A 20,901-nucleotide genomic window follows, 5' to 3' on the forward strand; every position below is an offset into this window, starting at 1 on the left:
ACACATTATCGCATTTCTTTATCAAATGGCCAAGGCTGTCGGTGTCTATATACCATAGTGATGAAGATAGCCACTTTGCCAGTTGTGGCAACAGTCGTCTGTTGCCAGGTGCCAGATTGGCGAGCGATCAAAGGAGATCGGGGCTCAATGGACTCAGGTGCTCGATGACATTGCCGCTATAAACAGGGTCATTAGCCCGAGGGAGACTCAGTGCTTACATAATAGCAGCGAGCGAATTGTAGTCGTTAGATGCCCTAGTGGACTTACAGGATGTTTTAAAAAAAGAGGAGTAAATGACATAGGTACTGCTGCTGACTTAAAAAATTCCTAATCAAATAAAGCACGTGCAAGTTATAATTGCGTCCCGTCCATCCCTTGTCCTGTCTTGTCTCTTCGTGTCGTCCTGTCCAATGTCCTGCCCTGCGCCCTGTCCTCTGTCCTGTCCTGTGTCCTGTCCTGTGTCCTGTGTCCTGTCCTGTGTCCTGTCCTGTGTCCTGTCCTGTGTCCCGTCCTGTGTCCTGTCCTTCCTTTGTCCTGTTTTGTGTCCAATAATTCGTGTCATCCTGTCCTGTGTTCTGTCCTGTGTCCTGTCCTGTGTCCTGTCCTGTGTCCTGTCCTGTGTCCTGTCCTGTGTCCTGTCCTGTGTCCTGTCCTGTGTCCTGTCCTGTGTCCTGTCCTGTGTCCTGTCCTGTGCCCGGCTGGTCCGTCTGTTTTGGTGCAGGTAGCGATCGAAGACCCCGCCAGGGGCAGGGTGGGGCTGGCCGGGCCGGGTCGCGGTGGTGGTGGTGGTGGGGGGGGGGAGGGGCGGGGTGCCGTCGAAACGGGTCGCCTCCACCAGCACAGCGAAGAACTCACTGGCGTGGCCAGTTTAGCCGGTAACACCAGCCGCTTACCTACACTACTCGGTAACACTAGCCAGTGACACCACTTAGTAACACCAGTCAGTAGCACCAGTCGATAACACCAGTCAGCAACACCAGTCAATAACACCAGTCGGCAGTCAGTAACACCATTCGGTAGTCAGTAACACCAGTCGGTAACACCAGTCGGTAACACCAGTCAGTAACTCAAGTCGGTAACACCAGTCGTTAACAACAGTCGGTAACACCAGCCGGTAACAGCCAGTAACACCAGTAAATAACACCAGTCGGTAACACCAGTCGGTAACACCAGTCGGTAACACCAGTCGGTAACACCAGTCGGTATCACCAGTCGGTATCACCAGTCGGTAACACCAGTCGGTAACACCAGTCGGTAACACCAGTCGGTAACAGCCAGTAACACCAGTCAGCAACACCAGTCGGTAACACCATTCTGTAACACTAGTCGGTAACACCATTATGTAACAGCAGTCGGCAGTCAATAACACCAGTCAGTAACACCAGTCGGTAACACCAGTCGGTAACACCAATCGGTAACAGCAGTCGGTAACAGCCAGTAACACCAGTAAATAACACCAGTCAGTAACACCAGTCGGTACCACCAGTCGGTAACACCAGCCGGTAACACCAGTCGGTAACAGCTCCGAGACCGCCCCACACTGCCACCGGAGCAGACTCCACTCAGCGTCCAGCCCATGATGAATGGCCGTGGCAATATGCTGCAGAGACAAATGGCCGCTGGACAGACTTTTGGCTGAAATATATAACCGGTGCCGTGCGCCCACAGGTGCTGTTTTGGGCCATTGTCGATGCACTTTTCAAGATGATGACGACTTTAAAATTGTTACATTAGTTTAATCAGAAGGTGTTGGAAAACAATGAAAAATACACAGTTTTTGTTGGATCGAGGTCGTTTCGTGAGGGTCCGGTTCCGAGATCGGTGCACCGGGACATTGGCGGATCTCGGGAATTACAGTGTTACGCTGCGGGAGCACACTCTTCAATATTTTCTCTATATAAGTACAAAACTCGATCGCTGCTTCCTCGTGAGTCGCTGTGCAATTCAGCTTTAACTCATTAGAGTCCACAGTGGCGCGAGAGTGCGGCTCATCGTCTGCTCATGATAAAAAGGGTCTATGGGGGTTCTTACCCGTTGGTTGTGGTAGAAGGGGTCTGCGGAGTGCGGGGGGGGGGGGGCGCTACAGCTTATCCGTTGGTTGTGGTAGAAGGAGTTCTATTCTATGGATGGTTCTTACCCGTTGGTTGCGGTATAAGGGGTTCTATGGGTGGTTCTTGCCCGTTGTTTGTGGTAGGAGGGGTCTATGGGGGTTCTTACCCGTTGGTTGTGGTAGTAGGGGTCGACATCCTCGATGGGGACGCCGATCAGCTCCGGCGGGAAGTCGGGCTTGATCCGCATCGGCAGACCGTTGCCGTTCTCCAGCGTCGGATCGGGCTGAGGCCCGTCGTCCTCGTCCTCGTCCTGGTACACCACCTGGACGCCGGGTCACAGCGGTCACAGGGGGTCACAGCGCCCTGGTACACCACCTGCGCGCCGCGTCACTACAGGTCACAGCAGGTCACAACGCACAGAGTCACACAGTACAGGCCACAGTGGTCACAGCGTCCTGGTACACCACCTGGGCGCAGGGTCACAGAGGTCACAAGGGGTTACAACAGGTCACAGCAGGTCACAGCAGGTAACAGCGTCCTGGTATGCCACCTGAGCGAAGGGTCCTATGTAGATGTCGCAGGGGTCATAGGGGTCACAGGGGCTCACAATGGGTTACGACCGATCACAGCAGATCAGACACAGGTAGTTGGGGTAGTTGGTTATAGACGGTCATAGCGTCCTGTAAACAACGTCACAACAGCTGATCAACAATGAGTCACAGCAGGTCACAAAGGGTCACAAGAAGTCACAAGCCACAGCGGTCACAGGTCACATCCGGTCACATCAGTCACAAAAGGTATAGCGAGTCACAGCAGACAGGTCACAATAGGACACAACAGGTCACAGACGGTCACAGCAGGGTGCGAAGTTGCGCGCCCGGGCAGTGACGGCAGCTGTGGGTGTTTGTTACCACAACCAACTGCACGCAATTTTACCTCCATGCACTAACGTAGCAGCTTACATAATTGCTAACAACTTTTTGGCATGATCTTAAGCTCAGTTAATCCCAAATGTACCTAAACAGCATTATATTAAGATTTAACTGCATACGTGGACAAACTGTTCTCACCCGGCGATACTGCACTGGCAGCCACCTTGGGCGACAGTGCGCACTTAGCCAATGAGGTCGACATGAATTCATACCATTAGAGCGAGGCGGTGCTTCATCGGCTTTACCTGACACCGAAATACCGCCACGCTACAGCAGCACAGTCAACGACCTTTCAGGTGAAAGGCGCAGCATTCGGCATTTGCATAAACTGTTGCTTATGCAAACATATAAATATCTACAGACACCCTATGATTGATCCATGCAAACTATGACTATCTGACACATGCGTGTACCTGCTCGTCACAATATGTTCAATATGCTGCGTGATGTTTTCTAAACGCTATCAAATCATGCTCATCGCTTAGTTCATATTTTCATTCAACTCCATGTCTTGAGACAGGATGGGTCAATTTATCACTGCAACTAGCATGCATCTACTTTGAGACCATGGCACGTCCGAGTCCATGGCACGCCAAAGTCCGTGAGTCCATGCGTCCTGCGTTGGCCCGGCGAGCCTGCCTTATCTTGGCTGGTCTTTGTTTGTCCATTTATGTGGTTTGTGTCAGTTCGGCTAATCTGTGTTTCGGTGTTCAGTGTGCCCCATGCTGAAAAAGTCTATTTTTCTTTATCTGTTTCCGGTAGACGTCACATGGGCAAGCCTGCATTTGATGAGACCATGCATTGTTGGGTAGGTCCGTACTGTATGGTAAGTCTGTTCGATGTGTCTTTTGTTTTCGTTGTTTTGTCCGTGATTTAATGGCCTGCAGAAAAACACGGGACAAATAGTGCATGGATGCGTTTCGATTGTTAAATCTTCATCAGCATGACATAATCACAAAGAAAACAAGATAGGGATCTGTGATTATGTCATGCTGATGAAGAATTAACAATCGAAACACGTCCATGCACTATTTTTTCCGTGTTTTTCTACTTGTCTCTATCAATATACATTTAATGACCTGCTGGCCCTGCAGGCCCAGTGGAGCGTGTATTGGATGTGTTGCCCGGCATGTCTCTGGTATTGCGTGTGTAGTCTACATAGTAAGTCTGTTTGGTGAGTTTTTGTGAAGTCCTATGAATGCATTATCTTTTCACCTGCTCTGCCTGGTATAGTCAGCCCATTTGTTTGGCGTGTAGACTCACAGTCTGTGCTGTCTGCAGGGAGTCTGAGCCCGTCATAGCCGTGGTGTGGTAAGGCTGCACTGTCAGGTGAACCTATGCTGTCTGGTAAGTCGCGTAGCTGCGCGGTCCGGTGGATTTGTAATGTCCGGTGTGTGTCCCTCAGAGGAATGCCACCAAAGTAGCGCACGTGGTCATACATGCATTACGCCCTCTGAGACTGGAGTACATTCCCCCAGAAACGGAGACACCCTGCAGCTCCCTGGATGGATGGAAACCAATGGATGACTGTAGGAAAACTCAGGATTATTTTTACCGTTTTGGATGCAGCAGGATTGAGGACTCGTGTTGTAGCTAAAATAAACAGAGAAAACATTGTGTTTACCTATAAGTCATTAGAACAGGTTGAGCTGATAGGTAATGCCACTTCTAGCTTCACAATGCAGAAAGCAAAACTTCCATATAGCTAGACCCTTGTCGTATAATGATGAGTAATCCATCTTACATGATTAACCCTCGCATGTGTGCGGCGTTTGCCAGCTTCTAATGTGTAGGGGGGGGGTCGGTTGGACCCCCCCCTTGCCGTTTGGCCCCTGATCGAGCTAGAGCTTCGCGGAAAAAACGAGCGTGTTGCCCGCGACGAGAGGAAGCCGATGATACCCAATTTTAAGGTCCTAGGTCATTGGTTGACCTTCCAGGTCAGGTCAATGACCCAAAGTCGGGAAAATCGGGACCTGTTAGAAAGTCGTAAAGTGTGGCTGCTAAGGGGTTTTTCGGGGTGCTGATCACGAATATCGTGTTAGTTTTGATCACAGATGATGTCTTGAAGCATTTAGACCAGGTCGGGTCAGGTCAGGTCAGGTCAACCAGTAGGCGTCGTGATGGGTATTCGTAGTACGTGTCAACCGCCTCTGACAGCTTCGTAACATGTTACGAAGTCACCAAAACTACTTCGTAAATGTTCAAATGGTTGCTAAATTCGAATTCAGCTCCAAAAACTAGCCTAGAAACATGTAAAACTCGAAAAAGTGACCCGAGGTCACCCGAGGTCACCAAAGGTCAATGACCTGACCTGACCTTCAGGTGACCTTGACACACACGGAAGTAACATCAAATCACATGTTTGAACGTTTGAAACCACGAAAAGCTTGCAAACACGCGGCTAGTGCGAGCCGACATACGCGAAATCGCGATTCCGGCCAAACATGGTCTCGGAAAAGAGGTCACAGGTCAAAGGTCATTTGGGTCAGGGTCATGAAATTTTCAGGGTAGGTGTAAAATTGATCAATGCGAGGGTACTGAAAGTTTCGTCGCGATCGGCCGCTTTTTACGCGAGTTATTCGCGAAAAACCATGGGGGGGGGTCCATCCGACCCCCCCCCTACACATGCGAGGGTTAAGTACTTCTAGCCACTCACAAGAGGACAGACAAAACGTGGTTGTTTATTCTGCTTCCACTTCTGATATTCAACCTACACATAGAAAGATTGAAATGACGTTTTACTACTACGTAAAGGGTGGTGCGAGACTGGCCAATAGGAGAGAGCCCAACTAGTGACCTATCGCCACAGACTGTGCTTAGACGTGGGACGGGACGAACGGACAAAGCTCGGACGGAGTGATTGACTAACGGACCGACGGGATATCGGGTCACCAACCTCGCCAGGCTCATACAGCGCCAGCGCAGACCTGCTGCGGCTCTGAGCCGGCCAAAAAGAAAAGCAGAGTGTGAGGTGTTAGAGAGAAAGAGAAGACAGAAGATCAAGTTGTGGAGAAGCGCATTCCGAGAGCACTGCTGTGTGGGCTGCTCTCTGCTCGCCGATGGTTGTGCAGTATCTGTATGTGAGGTAGAGGATTTCGAGCTGACACGTGCTGCAGTTTGCTGACCTCAGGTATGGGGCGATTTACTAAAGGACAATAATTACGTCTATAAAGTATAAATATTTTATATTGTTTGTATATAAATAATCAAGCAAAAGAAAGCAACTTGCTCGCGAGCAAGTTGATAGATTTGACCAGTTACAATGTTCCTAAGTGACGTAACAAAGTTATGTTACATAGCTTAGCCAGCATTGTTGAAACTTTCCACACGATTCGTAGTTACAGATCAGTGACTGGACACGTCGTCATTGCTATTCAGTTATCTTTTTTTTTGTCTCAGTGGGAGTGATAATACTCAAATGATAAAGTTGAATTTAAAGGCATTGTAAGAAGATGGGTCTAAAAAGCTTCACTCTTCTTGTGCATATCAACTATCGGGGGTTAGAGGCGAGGGAATTTTAATTGCAATACGTTAATTGCAATGCATAAATGAGCTCAATAACTTTCATTGAAAATAATCTCTTGAACGTCTATATGTCTAAACAATGTATTTCACTAATTTTTTACATGCAAGGGTCTTGCGTGTCATTGCCAATTTATCGACAAAGCAGTTCAGCTCGAGATCCTCTAATTAAGCACGCAGCGCTTCATCTCTAGAGTCAATGTGGCATATTAGGAATGCAAAGTGCATATGCCTCGGGTCTTACTTCTTTCTTTTTTCGTCTTCTTCCTCTAATAGATGTCTCCTGTGACTGAGAGAAAGAGAAAGACACACAGGAAGAGATAGCGAGAGCGAAGACAGGCGCGTAACAGTGACAAAGAGAGAAGTTGCAAGTTGCCATAGCGGAAGAAGATAAGTAGATACATTGAAACATTAACACATTTAACACAAATTGTTGAACAAATTGCTGGCTTTCAAGTATCCAATTACGTATTCATAAAAGCCAACAACTTGGACAACACATGGAAGGCAAAACAAGACGGCATTGGAGCAAATGCATTGATCCATATAATTGGTATCATGCAAACTAGTGCAATATGATTCATTTGCCCCAAACCCGTCTTTGTAAATGGGAAGAAAGAAACTGACGGACGAAAATGAAACCGACTAATTCCATGAAAACATGATCCATGCTCCCATTACACACCTACATAACGACAAATGGCAGAACATCATACTTCTCCATTAAGTGCTCACCATTTGTTGAGAAGTGTATGTTAGAGCATTGTGTTCGTTCTTTTTTACCTCAACGTTTAATTATTTACCTAGTTATATTGAGAAAGCAAAGATAAAAATACCAATTAGTATTTACCAACTGCATCTAAGCATTGTCTTATGAAAAAATGTAGCACATTGGAAAGGTAGTATGTTCATTTTCATTGATTTTTATATGCTACTCAACCGATGATGAGCAAATGATATCGAGTTTTGAATATGCCTTGAACATTTAAAACGCTTTGAAACAAGCCCATTAAAGAATGCTTCCAAAACGAGCTACGCACAGGATAAGAAAAAAGACGTTAAGTCCGTCGGCCAGAAGCGGGTCTCTACTCACCTCTCCTTCTTCCTTCTTCTTTTGTAGTTCCTTTTTCTTTGCATTTTCCTCATCGATGCGAGCGTCGATGGCGGCTAACGACTCTCGGGTGAACGGCTGGAAGATGCTGCGCTCGTCTTCGTCGAGTATCGAGTCCGAGTCGTCGTTCATCGTCCTGGTGACACCTCACGCCTGAGCAGCGCTGAGGCGCGACTCTGCAACGCACCAACATCGGCTCGTCAGACGAGAAGAGAAGACGAGCCAGTGCCTTTATTTAAAGACGCTGCTGTAGCATATGTTTGGACCTGACCTGCTGCTTCCACTCTTACTGCCCGTGGTTTTGGCAGGGAAAATAATCATCAAATGCTTTTGTTTCGTGAAACCATACCTTGACGCACCACAAAAATTGAAAAAAAAAATTTGTTTTAACTGTTACCGTAATAAAATTAACCCTCGCCGGTACAGCCATTTTGCACCCTTCGACGGCACAAGGCATGCTCCCTCCTCGTGCTTGGCCCCCGATCGAGCTAGAGCTTCGCGAAAAAAAAACGAACGTGTTGCCCGTCATGAGAGGAAGCCAATGATACCCAGCTTTAAGGTTCTAGGTCATCGGTTGACCTTCCAGGTCAGGTCAATGAACCAAAATTCGAGAAAATCGAGACCTATTAGAAAGTCGTAAAGTGTGGCTGCTATGGGGTTTTCCAACCAAGCACCTGGTTCTACAACCGGGACTTTGTCGCTGTAAGTAATTACGAGCCATTGCAGTGGAATTTGGACAGTGGCCAGTCCCGCTACCTTAGGGCGTCACTGTGTAGCCTTCCTCGCCTCGCGATCTTTGCACCCCTCCCCCTCCCGCGGTCTTTGGGCGGCGGCGGCGTGAATATTTGATGAGGTGGTCGACGGGCGGCGGCCGACGTGGTCAGCCCCACCTCCTGCCCTGCTGGTGGGCGCCGCTCCTCGGACCCTCAGGAGCCGCTCCTGCCCCGGTAGGCGCCGCTCCTCGGACCCTCAGGAGCCGCTCCTGAGCCGGCCACTCCAGCGGTGGGGAAGGGCAGCCACCGATCGAAACAGCCGCCTCAGCCGCTCCTCGCCGGCGATGGTTATACGTGACCGGCCGACCGCCTGGGCGGCAGCGACCTGGCGCGGCGGCAGCGCTACAAACGCGCTATCGGCCAGCGCAAACAACCACTACCTAATCGCCTCTCTATACACTGATGGCACACGGCCCAAGCACCTGCCCTCGACTACACCGCCGGACACACACCGGCCCACACACAGCACAGCGCCACACAAACACACACACACACACACACACAGGGCCTGGTATCGACTGACCGGGACCAGCCGCCAGCTGACGCACCAAGTCGGCACTGTGTGCCGCGCGCCACCACCAACCTACCGTGCCGCGGGGCCTTTCGCCCCTCCCCACTCCACCCCAACCCCAGGCCGCGCCACGCCCCACCCGAGTCCCTCCGCGGCCCCTCCGCGTCCCCTTCACACACCACGCCAGTTCTCCGTACTAAGCTCCGCTAGTCCTCCCTAAAGTCATCGACGCACTTTGCAGCCCCCCCCCCGCCGCCCCTGTCTCGCCCTCCCTCCCTCCTTCACCCCACGCCATTCGAGCCGCAGCGTCGTCGTATTTGTCGGGCGTGTTGCGGGAACCAAGTGGAGCGTCGGTCGACGTCGCGTTCGACGGCGCCTGCCGCCGTGCCGTGCCGGTGCAGCGGGGTCGATGGCGAGTTTGGCGGCGGCGGCCAGAGTGGCCTGTGTGAGGGACCTGTGACGTTCCTGTGAAAGACCGTGACAGATCTGTAAAGGATCTATGACAGAACTGTGAGACCTGTGACTGTACCTGTGACGGACCTGTGACGGTGGGTGTGGGATCTGTGACAGCCCTGTGACGGCGAGTGTGACGCACCTGTGACTATGAGGTGACGATGTATGTGACGGTGTTGTGATTGGCTGTGTTGGCGGTGACGGCAGTGGCTGATGCTGTCAGTTTGACTGTAGGGATGAAGGGGTGACGGCGGGCTTTGACAGATGACGATGGGTTTCGACAGGTGACGATGGGCCACTATCAGTGGCGGTGTGAGGCGATTACAACGATGGGCTGGAGAGGCGGTAGCAGGGACAGCAGCTATAGACAGCAATCGTTGGCCCTCGGAGACCTACCGCTGCCGTTACTGACCAGTCAATCTGGAGGCATGCACCGTCCCTCCATCCCCCGTCCCCGACCGAGCATCCCCTTAGACGCCACGGGCTGGGTATCTCCACGACTAGGCATTCGTGCGACTTTCAGAGAACGCAGATATCAACAGAGGCCGGGACAAGGAAGATGACTTCACATGAACCTCCTTATTAGGCAAATAGGGGTGGCGTCCCGCGTCGGCTGTGGGAGGGATAGGGGAGCGGAAGAGGGCGTCGTACAAATATTTCGTTTCACACCCAGATATTTTATGCTAGCGAGTAGCGATACCGACAAGCGTGAAGTTGGGGCTTACTTTTCAGTCGACTCCTCATTCCTGACTTCTGACCTTTTGAAGTGCATCGTACTTCAATAGTTATAGTTCATGGATGCTGCACCAAATTTGCTTATGTTTACTGAAGCCTTGTTGAAGTTGCTTTTTTATTGAAATGCCTGTATCTCTTTTATTTATTTGTTAAAAAATCCTATTTGCGCTGTCTGTTTGACAGAGAAGGTAAACAGCACCCACAGCTCTTGGTGGTGATTGGATTACGGCGGCCACTGTTTTACGTGTGCGTAAGCAAGGCACACGTACACCTTCTTCATGGCAAGTATGGGAATTCTTTCGATGACAAAACTCGGAGAAACAATGGGTATTGGCCACCTGCAGCGTACGTACTACGTAGAACGTAGGACGTAGCTAGGCTGATATTTATTACGTGCATTGTTGCTAAGCTATATAGGTTAGGTACTCGCACCCTGCCGAGAACTGCTGAAATAGTCCTCCATCGTCTCGCATAAAAACATTGGCTGCACAGTACCACTAGGTGTTGCAACAGTCTGGTGTTGAGCACCCAGCGTGGGTCCCGTTAGCCATTCGGCATAGGTCAGTGATGATGAGGGTGGGGGTTGCCCATCAGGCGTGGGTCAGTGGTGTACGAGTAGAGAGTGCTCGCTAACCGTCAGGCGTGGGTCAGTGGTGTAGAGAGTGTTGGCTAACCGTCAGGCGTTGGTCAGTCGCGTAAGAATGGGCATCTGCGGGTGGTGGCGTCGACCGACAGTCAATGCAGAAGGGTCGACTGAGCGGCGTAGCGGAGGATGTCGATTGTCGAGGCAAGGAGAGTGTCGGGCTCTATGGAAAACAGTTTGGTGTACATACGCCATAGCGGGAACGGTGATCGCTTCTAATTAAATTTGGTATAATTTACATAGCTTCCGGAACAAGCAGCCGCTGGCGCCGTATCCCACAACCCTGAGTTCTTACGGATCATTCAATCAAGACAAGACAAGAAAACTGTTCAAACATGAAAAAGCCACATTTCAATATTAAGTAAAGGAGATAGCCAATGGTCCTTTCTTTGTGGAAAAGAGAAAACCATTTGAAAGAAAAATACCGCGTGAGGTACGTGTCATGTGGCGCGTGTTCAATGTTGTATGTACACCGTGGCTAATCGAATCCATCTACCCGCGTATCGCTGCCAGCGTACCCGCTCAGATTTGGAGCGAAGATATAGCGCATATCGCCGGCGCCGGTTCGAACCGGAGGCCATTATCCCGAGTTCTGCCGCGCCTCAGGATCCAAAGCGGCGCCTGGCTGGCTGCCGACCTACACATAACGGAGGGAAGTGTATGGAAATGGCAGCTTTAGCGAGTCGACACAGGCAGATGGTTCGGCCCATGTGTGGGCTGGAGGAATGGGGAGAAGAGCGAGAAAAAAGAGGTGTAAAGAGAGAGAGAGAGAGAGAGAGAGAGAGAGAGAGAGAGAGAGAGAGAGAGAGAGAGAGAGAGAGAGAGGAGAGAGAGAGAGAGAGAGAGAGAGAGAGAGAGAGAGAGAGAGAGAGAGAGACAAATGCTGCCTGTTGGCATGAGACACTTTATTCTCCTTTAGTTAGTGACTAAGTTTAGTGTGCATTAAGCACTAATATTATCAGTTACAGATGAAAATAAAACTGACTTAGGCAAAGTACGTTTTCATTCCTATACCCTAGTATTACAGAAAAGCCTTCAATGTTGTTCACGGACCTAAGAAAAATAATAACGAAGTGCTGCATATTAACTTAATTTTAAAAATACCGCTATGGTGTCTATGGAATGGATCACTGCCGTTGCAACAGCTCAGCAACGCTGCCGTTGTCACTGCATAGCAAATTTTGCTGAGCAAAGTGTGTTCGCTGAAACCCTTTGATGACGTCGTTACATACGCCAATGTTTACCTAACGTCTTATCCTCCACTCTAAAGAAGCCGTTTTGTGCACCGTCGCAGACAAAAATAGACATTAAGCTGTTTTATCGCATGCATAGATGTGCATATGGCTTTGAACTTACCCATTTAAAGTTCGCGCTCTTCATATACGGCATTCATTTTTCTTGGCGAACAGATGCATACCTGAAACGAAATAGAGAGCAATGGTCAGATGAATGCGGCACAGCACGGGCACTTACAAAGGGCAACGAATAATTGGTAATTCGGGCCATCTTGCCTGCCGGACGTCAACATTACACAGACTCTGGATGACAAAAGCATTGGGCAAATGAATATTTCAGGAATACCAAGAATGCCAGAAGACATGGCTCTAAGACATGCCTAAAATAGTTAATATCAGCAAAAGATTGGGCAGTGAAGGATTGTTTTTGAATGCTAGACTAGCCGGGCGTTGTTAGGACGCCTGAGAGCTCACGCGGCAGCCATTGCTGGACAAGCAGAAGGCTGAGTAGGCATCTATTGAGAGTTTCTGGTTCGCATGTCCGACTGAATGCCTTTGCCCTTCGAAGCTCACACATCTCAGCACACGACTGACACTGGCTGTCGGTGCACCCGGGCCAGCCAGCTATGTAGCATTGAGCGCTAGAAGCAAGGACAGCTTCTAAGTGTTCACTGGTAATGCAGTATGCTCCATGTCGTACACAGTACCGCTTGGCTCAAACATTGAACAGTCACGTATGTAGTACTGTGCGGCTGTACTGTCCTTGTGAGCAGCACAGAGCACGTCTCCCTGTCTGTCCTGTCACCTCCAGCGCGGCCGCTGCGCCGAACTCGCCAATACAGGTCAGCACACCACTAATCGTCGGCGCGCTCATGACCTTTGCAGGGCGCACTTAATAATGCAGCAATTATTAGAGCTGTGGTCGCTGGCTATATTCCCGGAATGAGGCCGAGCTGTCAGCCTGTGAGAGCCGCCAAGGAAGGCACACGCCTGTCCCGCATACTGCCACAGACAACTGCGCGACAGTTCGTAAGGCATGATGCCCCTTACAGATCGCACAGAACGTCAGCTTCAGGCGGACGTATGTCTGAGTTTGTTGGATAATGTCAAAAATATACAATATAGGCATCCTGTCTAGAGATGTCAATCGGATACCAACTTTTTGGTATACCGATACCAAACCGATACCAACTTGGTATTTGGGCGAACGCATTTAGTATTTTGTTGGTTTTATGAATCCTCTCTAATGTAAGAGAGGCTGAGAATTTGGTAAAAAGCTGGTATTTCCTTCATATTCCCGAGTCGGTTCGGTTTCGGTATTTTTTCCATGGGTATTGTTGGCATTTGGTTTGGTATCGGTATCACGATTTTCCGCAATTGACATCACTAATCCTGTCCCCTCACCATCCTCCGTCCCGTGCTCCGCCCCATCTCCCAGTCCCGTCCTGTCCCAGTCCCATCCTGTCCCAGTCCTGTTCCAGTCCCATCCTGTCCCAGTCCTGTTCCAGTCCCATCCTGTCCCAGTCCCATCCTGTCCCAGTCCCATCCAGTCACAGTCCCGTCCTGTCCCAGTTCCGTCCTGTCCCAGTTCCGTCCCGTCCTGTCCCAGTCCCGTCCTGTCCCAGTCCCGTCCTGTCCCAGTCCCGTCCTGTCCCAGTCCCGTCCTGTCCCAGTCCCGTCCTGTCCCAGTCCCGTCCTGTCCCAGTCCCGTCCAGGCGCAGTCCCGTCCTGTCCCAGTCCCGTCCTGTCCCAGTCCCGTCCTGTCCCAGTCCCGTCCTGTCCCAGTCCCGTCCTGTCCCAGTCCCGTCCTGTCCCAGTCCCGTCCTGTCCCAGTCCGTCCTGTCCCAGTCCCGTCCCATCCAGTCACAGTCCCATCCAGTCACAGTCCTGTCCCGTCCCAGTCCCGTCCTGTCCCAGTCCCGTCCTCCGTCCAGTAATCCGTTGGGGGTTTGTCGGTCGGCGGCTCCATCGCAATGCAGCTGAACCAGGCCGGCCACCGGTCGATAGCACTGGATAGCACTGAGGACGGTGGACGGTGGACGGTGACGCCACGCGATGGACGGTGGACGGCGGACGGTGGACGGTGGACGGTGGACGGTGGACGGTGGACGGTGGACGGTGGTCGGTGGACGGTGGACGGTGGACGGTGGACCGTGGACGGGGGACCGACCAAATACTGATACCAAATAGCCAGCACACAGAGAAGAAGCTAATAGCCGTTTTCACGACGGCCATCTGGTACACATTTGGTGCGCATCTGGTACAGATGAGGTGCAGATTTGGTCAAATCAGGTTCAGTGTGTCTCTTAGTAGCTATCAGCTAGGGTTGCACTATTTGCTTATATGCCTGCTTTGTCATGTTATCAGAGAGCATCATTGATTAAAACACTGAAATAAATTCACAAAATAAAGATATTTGCTGTAAAAGAGATTAGGTGCAGATTTGGTCAAATCAGATGCACTCGCCGGATAGTCCGTCGTGAAAACGGCTAATGCCATCTCTGTTCGACTGCCTTTCGTATGGTAATGCTGCACCTGGCCCCAACCGGGCAGACCCACAGCCGTCATCGTCTGCAATCGGGACCATCCGCAGCGTCGCCGTCAACTGCCACGTGTTGGCGTCATCTCCAATCCGGCTCCAAGGCGAGACCGCCGAGCTCTCTCTGGGGCACGGAGGATCGAGTCCGCGCCGGTGATAAGCCCGTCAGCCAATCATAGCTTGGCCGGCCTTCTGATTGATTCGTCGATCTGATGAACTCAACAGCTCTTCGGAGAGATCTCCACATTCCATTAGACCGGCCATAGAACTATGATGGATGGCATAAACCCTCGGCAGAATCGCTCGCAAATGGTACGGTTGGTTCGAATATTTAACAGTGCAATCAAATAATCGGCAGATCCGGAAAGCTAGCGAATTCGATAGCACAAATTTTGGTGTGCCTTGCCTCAATCACAAAAAGCTGATGTGAGGCATATAACTCGTCTGAAATGCATGATCTCAGACGGATGTGTGCTCGTGTGTAGCACTAGCCTCCAATGATCTTTTAACCCTATTCCTGGCGGGGGGGGGGCCTCAGGAGCCCCCCCCCCCTGAGGTTTTTTGGTTATTTCTCCCAAACGCGTTGAGCTAGGAAGCTCAAATTTTCTGACTTTTCCTAAAAGGCTTCTACGCAACATGTCTGAAAATTTTGAGTTGATCTGACCTCAGGTCAGGTCACCAGAGGCGGTTTGGTGACCCTACCTCAGAAAAGTTTGCAATTACGCCAGAGCTAGAGTTTTTGACCGATCAATTTCTTCTCTTCAGGCTTTAGTTAGGGTACCACTATGTGCAATTTGTATATCTCGGAATTTTGATATCGGTGACCTAAGGTCAGGTCAGTTTCGCGACCTCCCCATTATAAGTCAATGGGGGAAAAATCAACTCCCTGTTTTTACCACTAAAACGGGTCGGAATGGCCCCATATACCATACATGACTTCATATACGATCAACCTTCACTACCTTTAGGTCTGTTTTGCTGTTGGGCATCTGTGAGGTCATGTGACGTCATCAAAGGTCACCAAAGGTTTTTTGGCCAATAACTCCGTACAGGAACAAGATACAGACGCGTGGATGGTCTCATTGTGTTCAGCTCGTCAAGACGCATCGAATGATATACATGATGACCTCGAGGTCACGTGACCTGAGGTCAACCTTTGACCTTGACCTTTCGAGGTCAACATATATATCATTCGATGCGGATTGACGAGAGGATCACGATGATGCCCTTAGTTTGTTCCTATCTTGACTAATTCGAAAGTTATTCGAGAAAAACTCTCTATATATCTAGCGCCGCCATTTTGACTTTTTCGACCCCTGTGACGTCATCTTTGACCTGACCTGAAAATGACCTTAGTAAAAATTGTAGACCTTGTCCATGCGTATCCGATGCCGTTTACCGCTTGTCGCTATCTTGCTTCGTTCTCGAGATCTCAGGGGGGGGGGCCGAATCGGCCCCCCGCCAGTTTCTTGTCCCGGCGGAGCCCGCCAGGAATAGGGTTAAGTGCGGTTATAATATACAAAGCTTGTATCTTCCTAACATTGTGTCTTGTCTTTCAACTTCAACACGCCCTTTACAATCCTTCTTTGTAAATGCGTCTAAGAAATATATGCGTGATGAACTAAATTGTGTGGTGTAATTTGACGCATATAGGTGGTATCTGAATCGAATTTTAAGTGTGCCTTCTACAAATATAAATAACAGTTTCATGCCAAAGCAGAATAATACCAGCACTGCACTTCCAGTGTATTGCATCGTTATTCGTTCTGATAAGCATTGAACACCAACCACTGCGAAATAACTTTATAAACATGCTCCCGCTGCCCTGTTAGGCAGCAGATTTGTAAATGTGAGTGCGACGGAGGTCCCAGAGGTTCGTTTCCTGCACTGCGCAGTCATTTGTGTTCACCGGCATGTTCCGCTGTGACCTGACCTCAATCATCAGATGGCACGGTGCACCTTTGGCGACACCCGTCCCCGAGGCCGGACACTCGGTCGGGTCAGCAAATGTCAGGTCAGAGTACTCTCCTGTCATCGGACCACAATCATCAGACGTCTAATCATCGACAGGAGCCATCACAGAGCAGCGTCCAATCTTCGGCTCACTCTCAACGCAGTCCACCAATGATCCACCCTCAGACATCCGTCCTCTTCCCTCTCGCCCTCTCTCTCTCTCTCTCTCTCTCTCTCTCTCTCTCTCTCTCTCTCTCTCTCTCTCTCTCTCTCTCTCTCTCTCTCTCTCTCTCTCTCTCTCTTTCAATGTTGCCCATTCCCTTTGATTCAGTGGCTAGCTCGGCAACCCATCCCCCTTCCATGAGCGATGGGCTCACTGTACTCCATGTCACACAGAGAGGCAAAAGAACGGGGAGGAAGCCCATTCATTCTCCCATTCATTCTTTTGTTCTCGATTATCTAACTCTTATCGAGTTCGGTGGAATCAGGATCTGGCCTCACCTGTCTATCGACCCTGTCCGCGTGTCGTCACCACACTCGCCCTACATTGGCCGGCCACGCCCGGTCCCGCTCGACGCACAGGCCCTCGGACGGCCGTCGAATTCCGCAGCACTGGCCGCCGCCGCCGCCGCCGCCGCCGTCGGCCGGCAGGGCGGCTCAGTGACGCCCCCTGGCGGCGGCCGCGGCCGCCCAACGCCTATCGATCCCCCATGGCGGCGGCGGCGGCGGCGGCGGACCGACCGACGGCCCCTGTGATCCGACCCGGCCCGGCCCGATCCGGCCCGGTCCTGTCCGGTGTCGGCTGGACATGTTAACATCGGTCTCGTTGAGTCGCAGTACCGCCCCGACCCTCGCTCCGACCGGGCCGGGTCCATCCGACCGGGTCCGAACACTGGAGATTTTGAGTGTTTGCTGGACATCCGCTCCCAGTGAACAAAACCATGGCATGAGAGCTGTGTGCACCAGTCCGTCTACGCAGAGAACCAGTGTAGAAGCTCTGGAAGATGTGCCAGTAGCACCACAGACACAACACAAAATGCTGCAGAGTACTTACAGACGCACACGCACACACCTATAAAGAGCATCACAAGCAATCTGGCCGTTCATTGCAGCAAAATAAAGCAGCAGTGTCAAGATACTTCAAGATAAGACCTGTGATATTTACGCTATTTATTGGTTGAATGGGCGGCTGCTTGTACTTGTAGTGTTGACTACCCAAAGCCGACACATCATTTTTTGAAAATGTTTTGCTTAAAATAAACAAAGTCCATGTGCTGCTATAGCATATCGCATTTGGCTGAAACGGCTTTTCTTATGCAAAACATGAATAGGACACACGCTATATGTGTTATGTATCAGGTTCAACAAGAAGCGTTTCATCATGGAACATGATGAAAAATAACGTCCACAAGGGAATACAACTACTACAAAAACTACAGGAGCATCGGCACCTTTCGACTCTCGAGCAAGGCTTACATGATTCTGAGCGGGTGAGACATCAGCTCTGCTTATCATTTCTTTTGGCCTCCAGCGGAGGTGAATGATGGTGCCATTCAGACTCCGTCACCCCTCCACGGCCGTGACTGGTCGCATGGTTGGGGAGGGAGGGAGGGAGGGACACGAGGGGCGGGGCGCGGGGGCTGAGGACGGGGAGAGGAAGTGGTCGGCTCTCTCAGAGGGAGGGGCGGGCCGCCTCCCGTGTCCGGTACACTGATGGAGCGGGGTAGTTGGCCGCGGGGCCGGCGAGTAGTTGTTGGAGGGTGGAGGATGAGTGCGTCCGTGCCACTGGCGCCAGGACAGGGCCGGCCGACCGGCACCAACACTCAGGGACGGAGACGGAGACCGGTCAGCAGTGGTCAGCGAGAGACGACGGAGGCGGCCGCAGTTCTGCGAGGAGGTGCAGCCAAAATGATGCCCCCGGCAGCTGCTCCACGCCTAGAAGTCATTGCCTCGCCCAATATATAGATATTCGGCTCAGGCCGGGTTCAAAGTCGCTGGGACCATGTGCGAGGATTTCTGTATCCTAAGATCCTTTCTCTGGGCGATCGTTTCCTGCGGAGCACCGCGATTTGCTGGGAGATGTTTGCGGACGCCCAGTTTGGGATGCACCTTCCAGGGGATCTTTTCTAACCTTACTCTTTTTTCCTGCCTTCGAGGTTTCTTAAAACTAGCAAGATGAACAGAAATGCTCAAATTAAGTCGGCAGTCTGAAGTCATATTGATAGTTGGCACAACGCAATTAATAAATTCCAAAAGAAGACAGAAATCGGTAGAAGAACACCATTAGATCTTGGAAAACGTGAATATTTAGCGCAAGGAACACCCTCTGCCTCAGGTCTTCTTAGGCTTCGAGAAACATAGCACAGCCTTATAGATTTGGATAAAAATGCATTTGGCTGCAACGTGCACTTAAACTAGTTCGCAAGTGTATTCATTCATTTAAGTGCAGAGTTGGTCAATCAGTTTCCCGTGACACGAAGTCAGTGGGAGTTGAACTATCGAATTGGATCGTCTCTCTGTCCAGCGCGCTGCATTGACCGGGCTTTAATGTGATTTGCTGGCGTCATACGGATCCGGGCGCTAAGGTCTTATGACGTCATCAATCCATCGTCCGACGTAGTCGCAGCCCGGTATTGACGCTGCTATTCAGCCAGCAGGTAAGCTGTAACATAACGCTTAATTTTCAGGAAATACGCCGCCAACCATTGGGAACCAAAAGGAATGTATGGATGAAAGACATGTGTGACATGCTGGAAGACATGCTGGTTTTTTTTTTCTTCAATAAACTTGTATAAATAGCGCTTAGGCGATATGATAATTTCGATAATGTGATGCCTACAGTGAGAACATCACGTATCCGATTTTTTATGTCTAGAAAACTGTTGTACTTTGCTGATTTTTGGAAACTTTGAATTTCGGGTTTCACTTTAGACGATAAGTCGATGAACGCCTAGTGCACTAACTTAATCATCTTAATCATACCTACTTATCATTATAAGTATCATATCAAGTTTTCATACTTAATCATCCATTAACATGTAACATAAAATCATTCACACCTCACTTCATATAATGTGGTATTTCCGACAAAAGTCCGAGTTGGTCTAGTCTTCTATTTCCATTCCATTCCAACGCCACCAACACCACACACGGACCCGTCCTCTCGCCTGCGCCCTCTCTGCCTCACTGCCGCCTCTCACCCCGTCCACACATGGCCAGCAGGCGGCTTCCGCCCATGAACAACGTCGCCCTTCTTCCGTCCCTCCACGTGTCTCTGTCGCTAACGAAACAGTACTAATTCAGGCCCACTCGCCGACGCACAACTAAGCTAGAATGACACATTCGAAACACATTCCCCCCTGTTCCTAAAGGAACACATTCACTCAACCGTCTCGCTCGGGATGGGGTCACCGTACAGCTGTGTCGCCCGTCTCCAGCGCGCACTCCTTCTCAGTGTCTCACTATCGTTACACGGTCCACCCCCACCTTCCGCCGGTCCCTCAGCCTCATCCCTGCGGTCACTTTGCCTTTCATTTTCCAAAGCCGAACCTTGGCCTTCGGTGTCCGTTTCCAGTTTCACGTCACCTCCCGTCTCAGTCTGCGGGTCCCCGGCAGGGTCGTTAGTCGGCGCGACCGTCGGGGCCGTCGCCGGGGCCTCAATGGCCAGCCGCCCGGGCGCCCGGACGGTCGGAACCGGACAAGGGACGTCATTGTCCATCTGCCCGTGCTCGTCCTCTGTCGCAATCACTGTCGCGTCATCGACCAGACGATGCCGCACGTTTCGGACGTGCCACGGCACACCGTCCACCTCTATCGTCTGCGGTGAGACGATTTTAGTGACCGTGCCTTCCCTGGACACCGCGGTGCACCGATCACCCCGTTTCCGAATCCACACCGCGTCTCCGAGCTGAAATACTCCAGGCTGGCGGGCAGTAGGAACAGATGTGCCTCCATGTGACTGTACACACAAGTCCCTACCAGCCTGACGGTACACGCCGTGTACGGGGGCCGACGCGATATCACAGCCGTCCTTGGGCGTGACATTATAACGATGCACAGCCTCCGGCACGGTGCAGCCCTGACGGGTGGCCATCACTTTGATGGTGCGGTGGTGGCGCTCGATGATACCATTCCCGCCAGGCTCATATGCTGCGCGGTAACTCAAGTTCACGTCCCATCGCGCCGCGAACGCCTTCAACTCTCGTCCTTTGAACTCCGTCGCGTTATCCATCAAAAGCTCGGCCGGCGCCCCTCGCTCTAAAAAGATGCTTTCTAGCTGCCCGACGATCTCGCTGCCGTCAGAGCGGCGAATTTCGCGCCACATTGCGTACCGCGACGGTCCGCAGTCGATCACGGTCAGGTAGGTCTTGCCACGAAAATGTGTGACGTCCATCGCCAGCCGCTCCCAGGTACGGTCGACCTCCAGGGTGCCGTGCTTCCACC

The 20,901-nt window shown here is 51.1% G+C and overlaps 1 protein-coding gene across 5 annotated transcripts in view; it reads right to left on the minus strand.

The window, feature by feature from the left end:
* The window catches only part of LOC122391787 (sodium channel protein para-like), a 93,997-nt gene that overhangs the window by 63,798 nt on the left and 9,298 nt on the right, over window positions 1–20,901 (minus strand). For 3 of the 5 annotated variants that reach the window (XM_043386030.1, XM_043386031.1, XM_043386029.1), the window contains exons 2-5: window positions 12,088–12,148; window positions 7,599–7,792; window positions 6,750–6,794; window positions 2,218–2,373 (exon numbers count right to left, since the gene is read on the minus strand). In XM_043386030.1, coding sequence (XP_043241965.1) covers window positions 2,218–2,373; window positions 6,750–6,794; window positions 7,599–7,748 — 351 coding nt within the window. In that variant the 5' untranslated portion in view covers window positions 7,749–7,792; window positions 12,088–12,148. The remainder of the gene's footprint in view (window positions 1–2,217; window positions 2,374–6,749; window positions 6,795–7,598; window positions 7,793–12,087; window positions 12,149–20,901) is intronic. The other 2 variants (XM_043386033.1, XM_043386032.1) reach the window with 1 other exon arrangement.

The sequence above is a fragment of the Amphibalanus amphitrite genome, unplaced genomic scaffold, assembly GCF_019059575.1.
Source record: "Amphibalanus amphitrite isolate SeventyFive unplaced genomic scaffold, NRLGWU_Aamphi_draft 000454F_arrow, whole genome shotgun sequence".
In the NCBI taxonomy this organism is placed as follows: domain Eukaryota; kingdom Metazoa; phylum Arthropoda; class Thecostraca; order Balanomorpha; family Balanidae; genus Amphibalanus; species Amphibalanus amphitrite.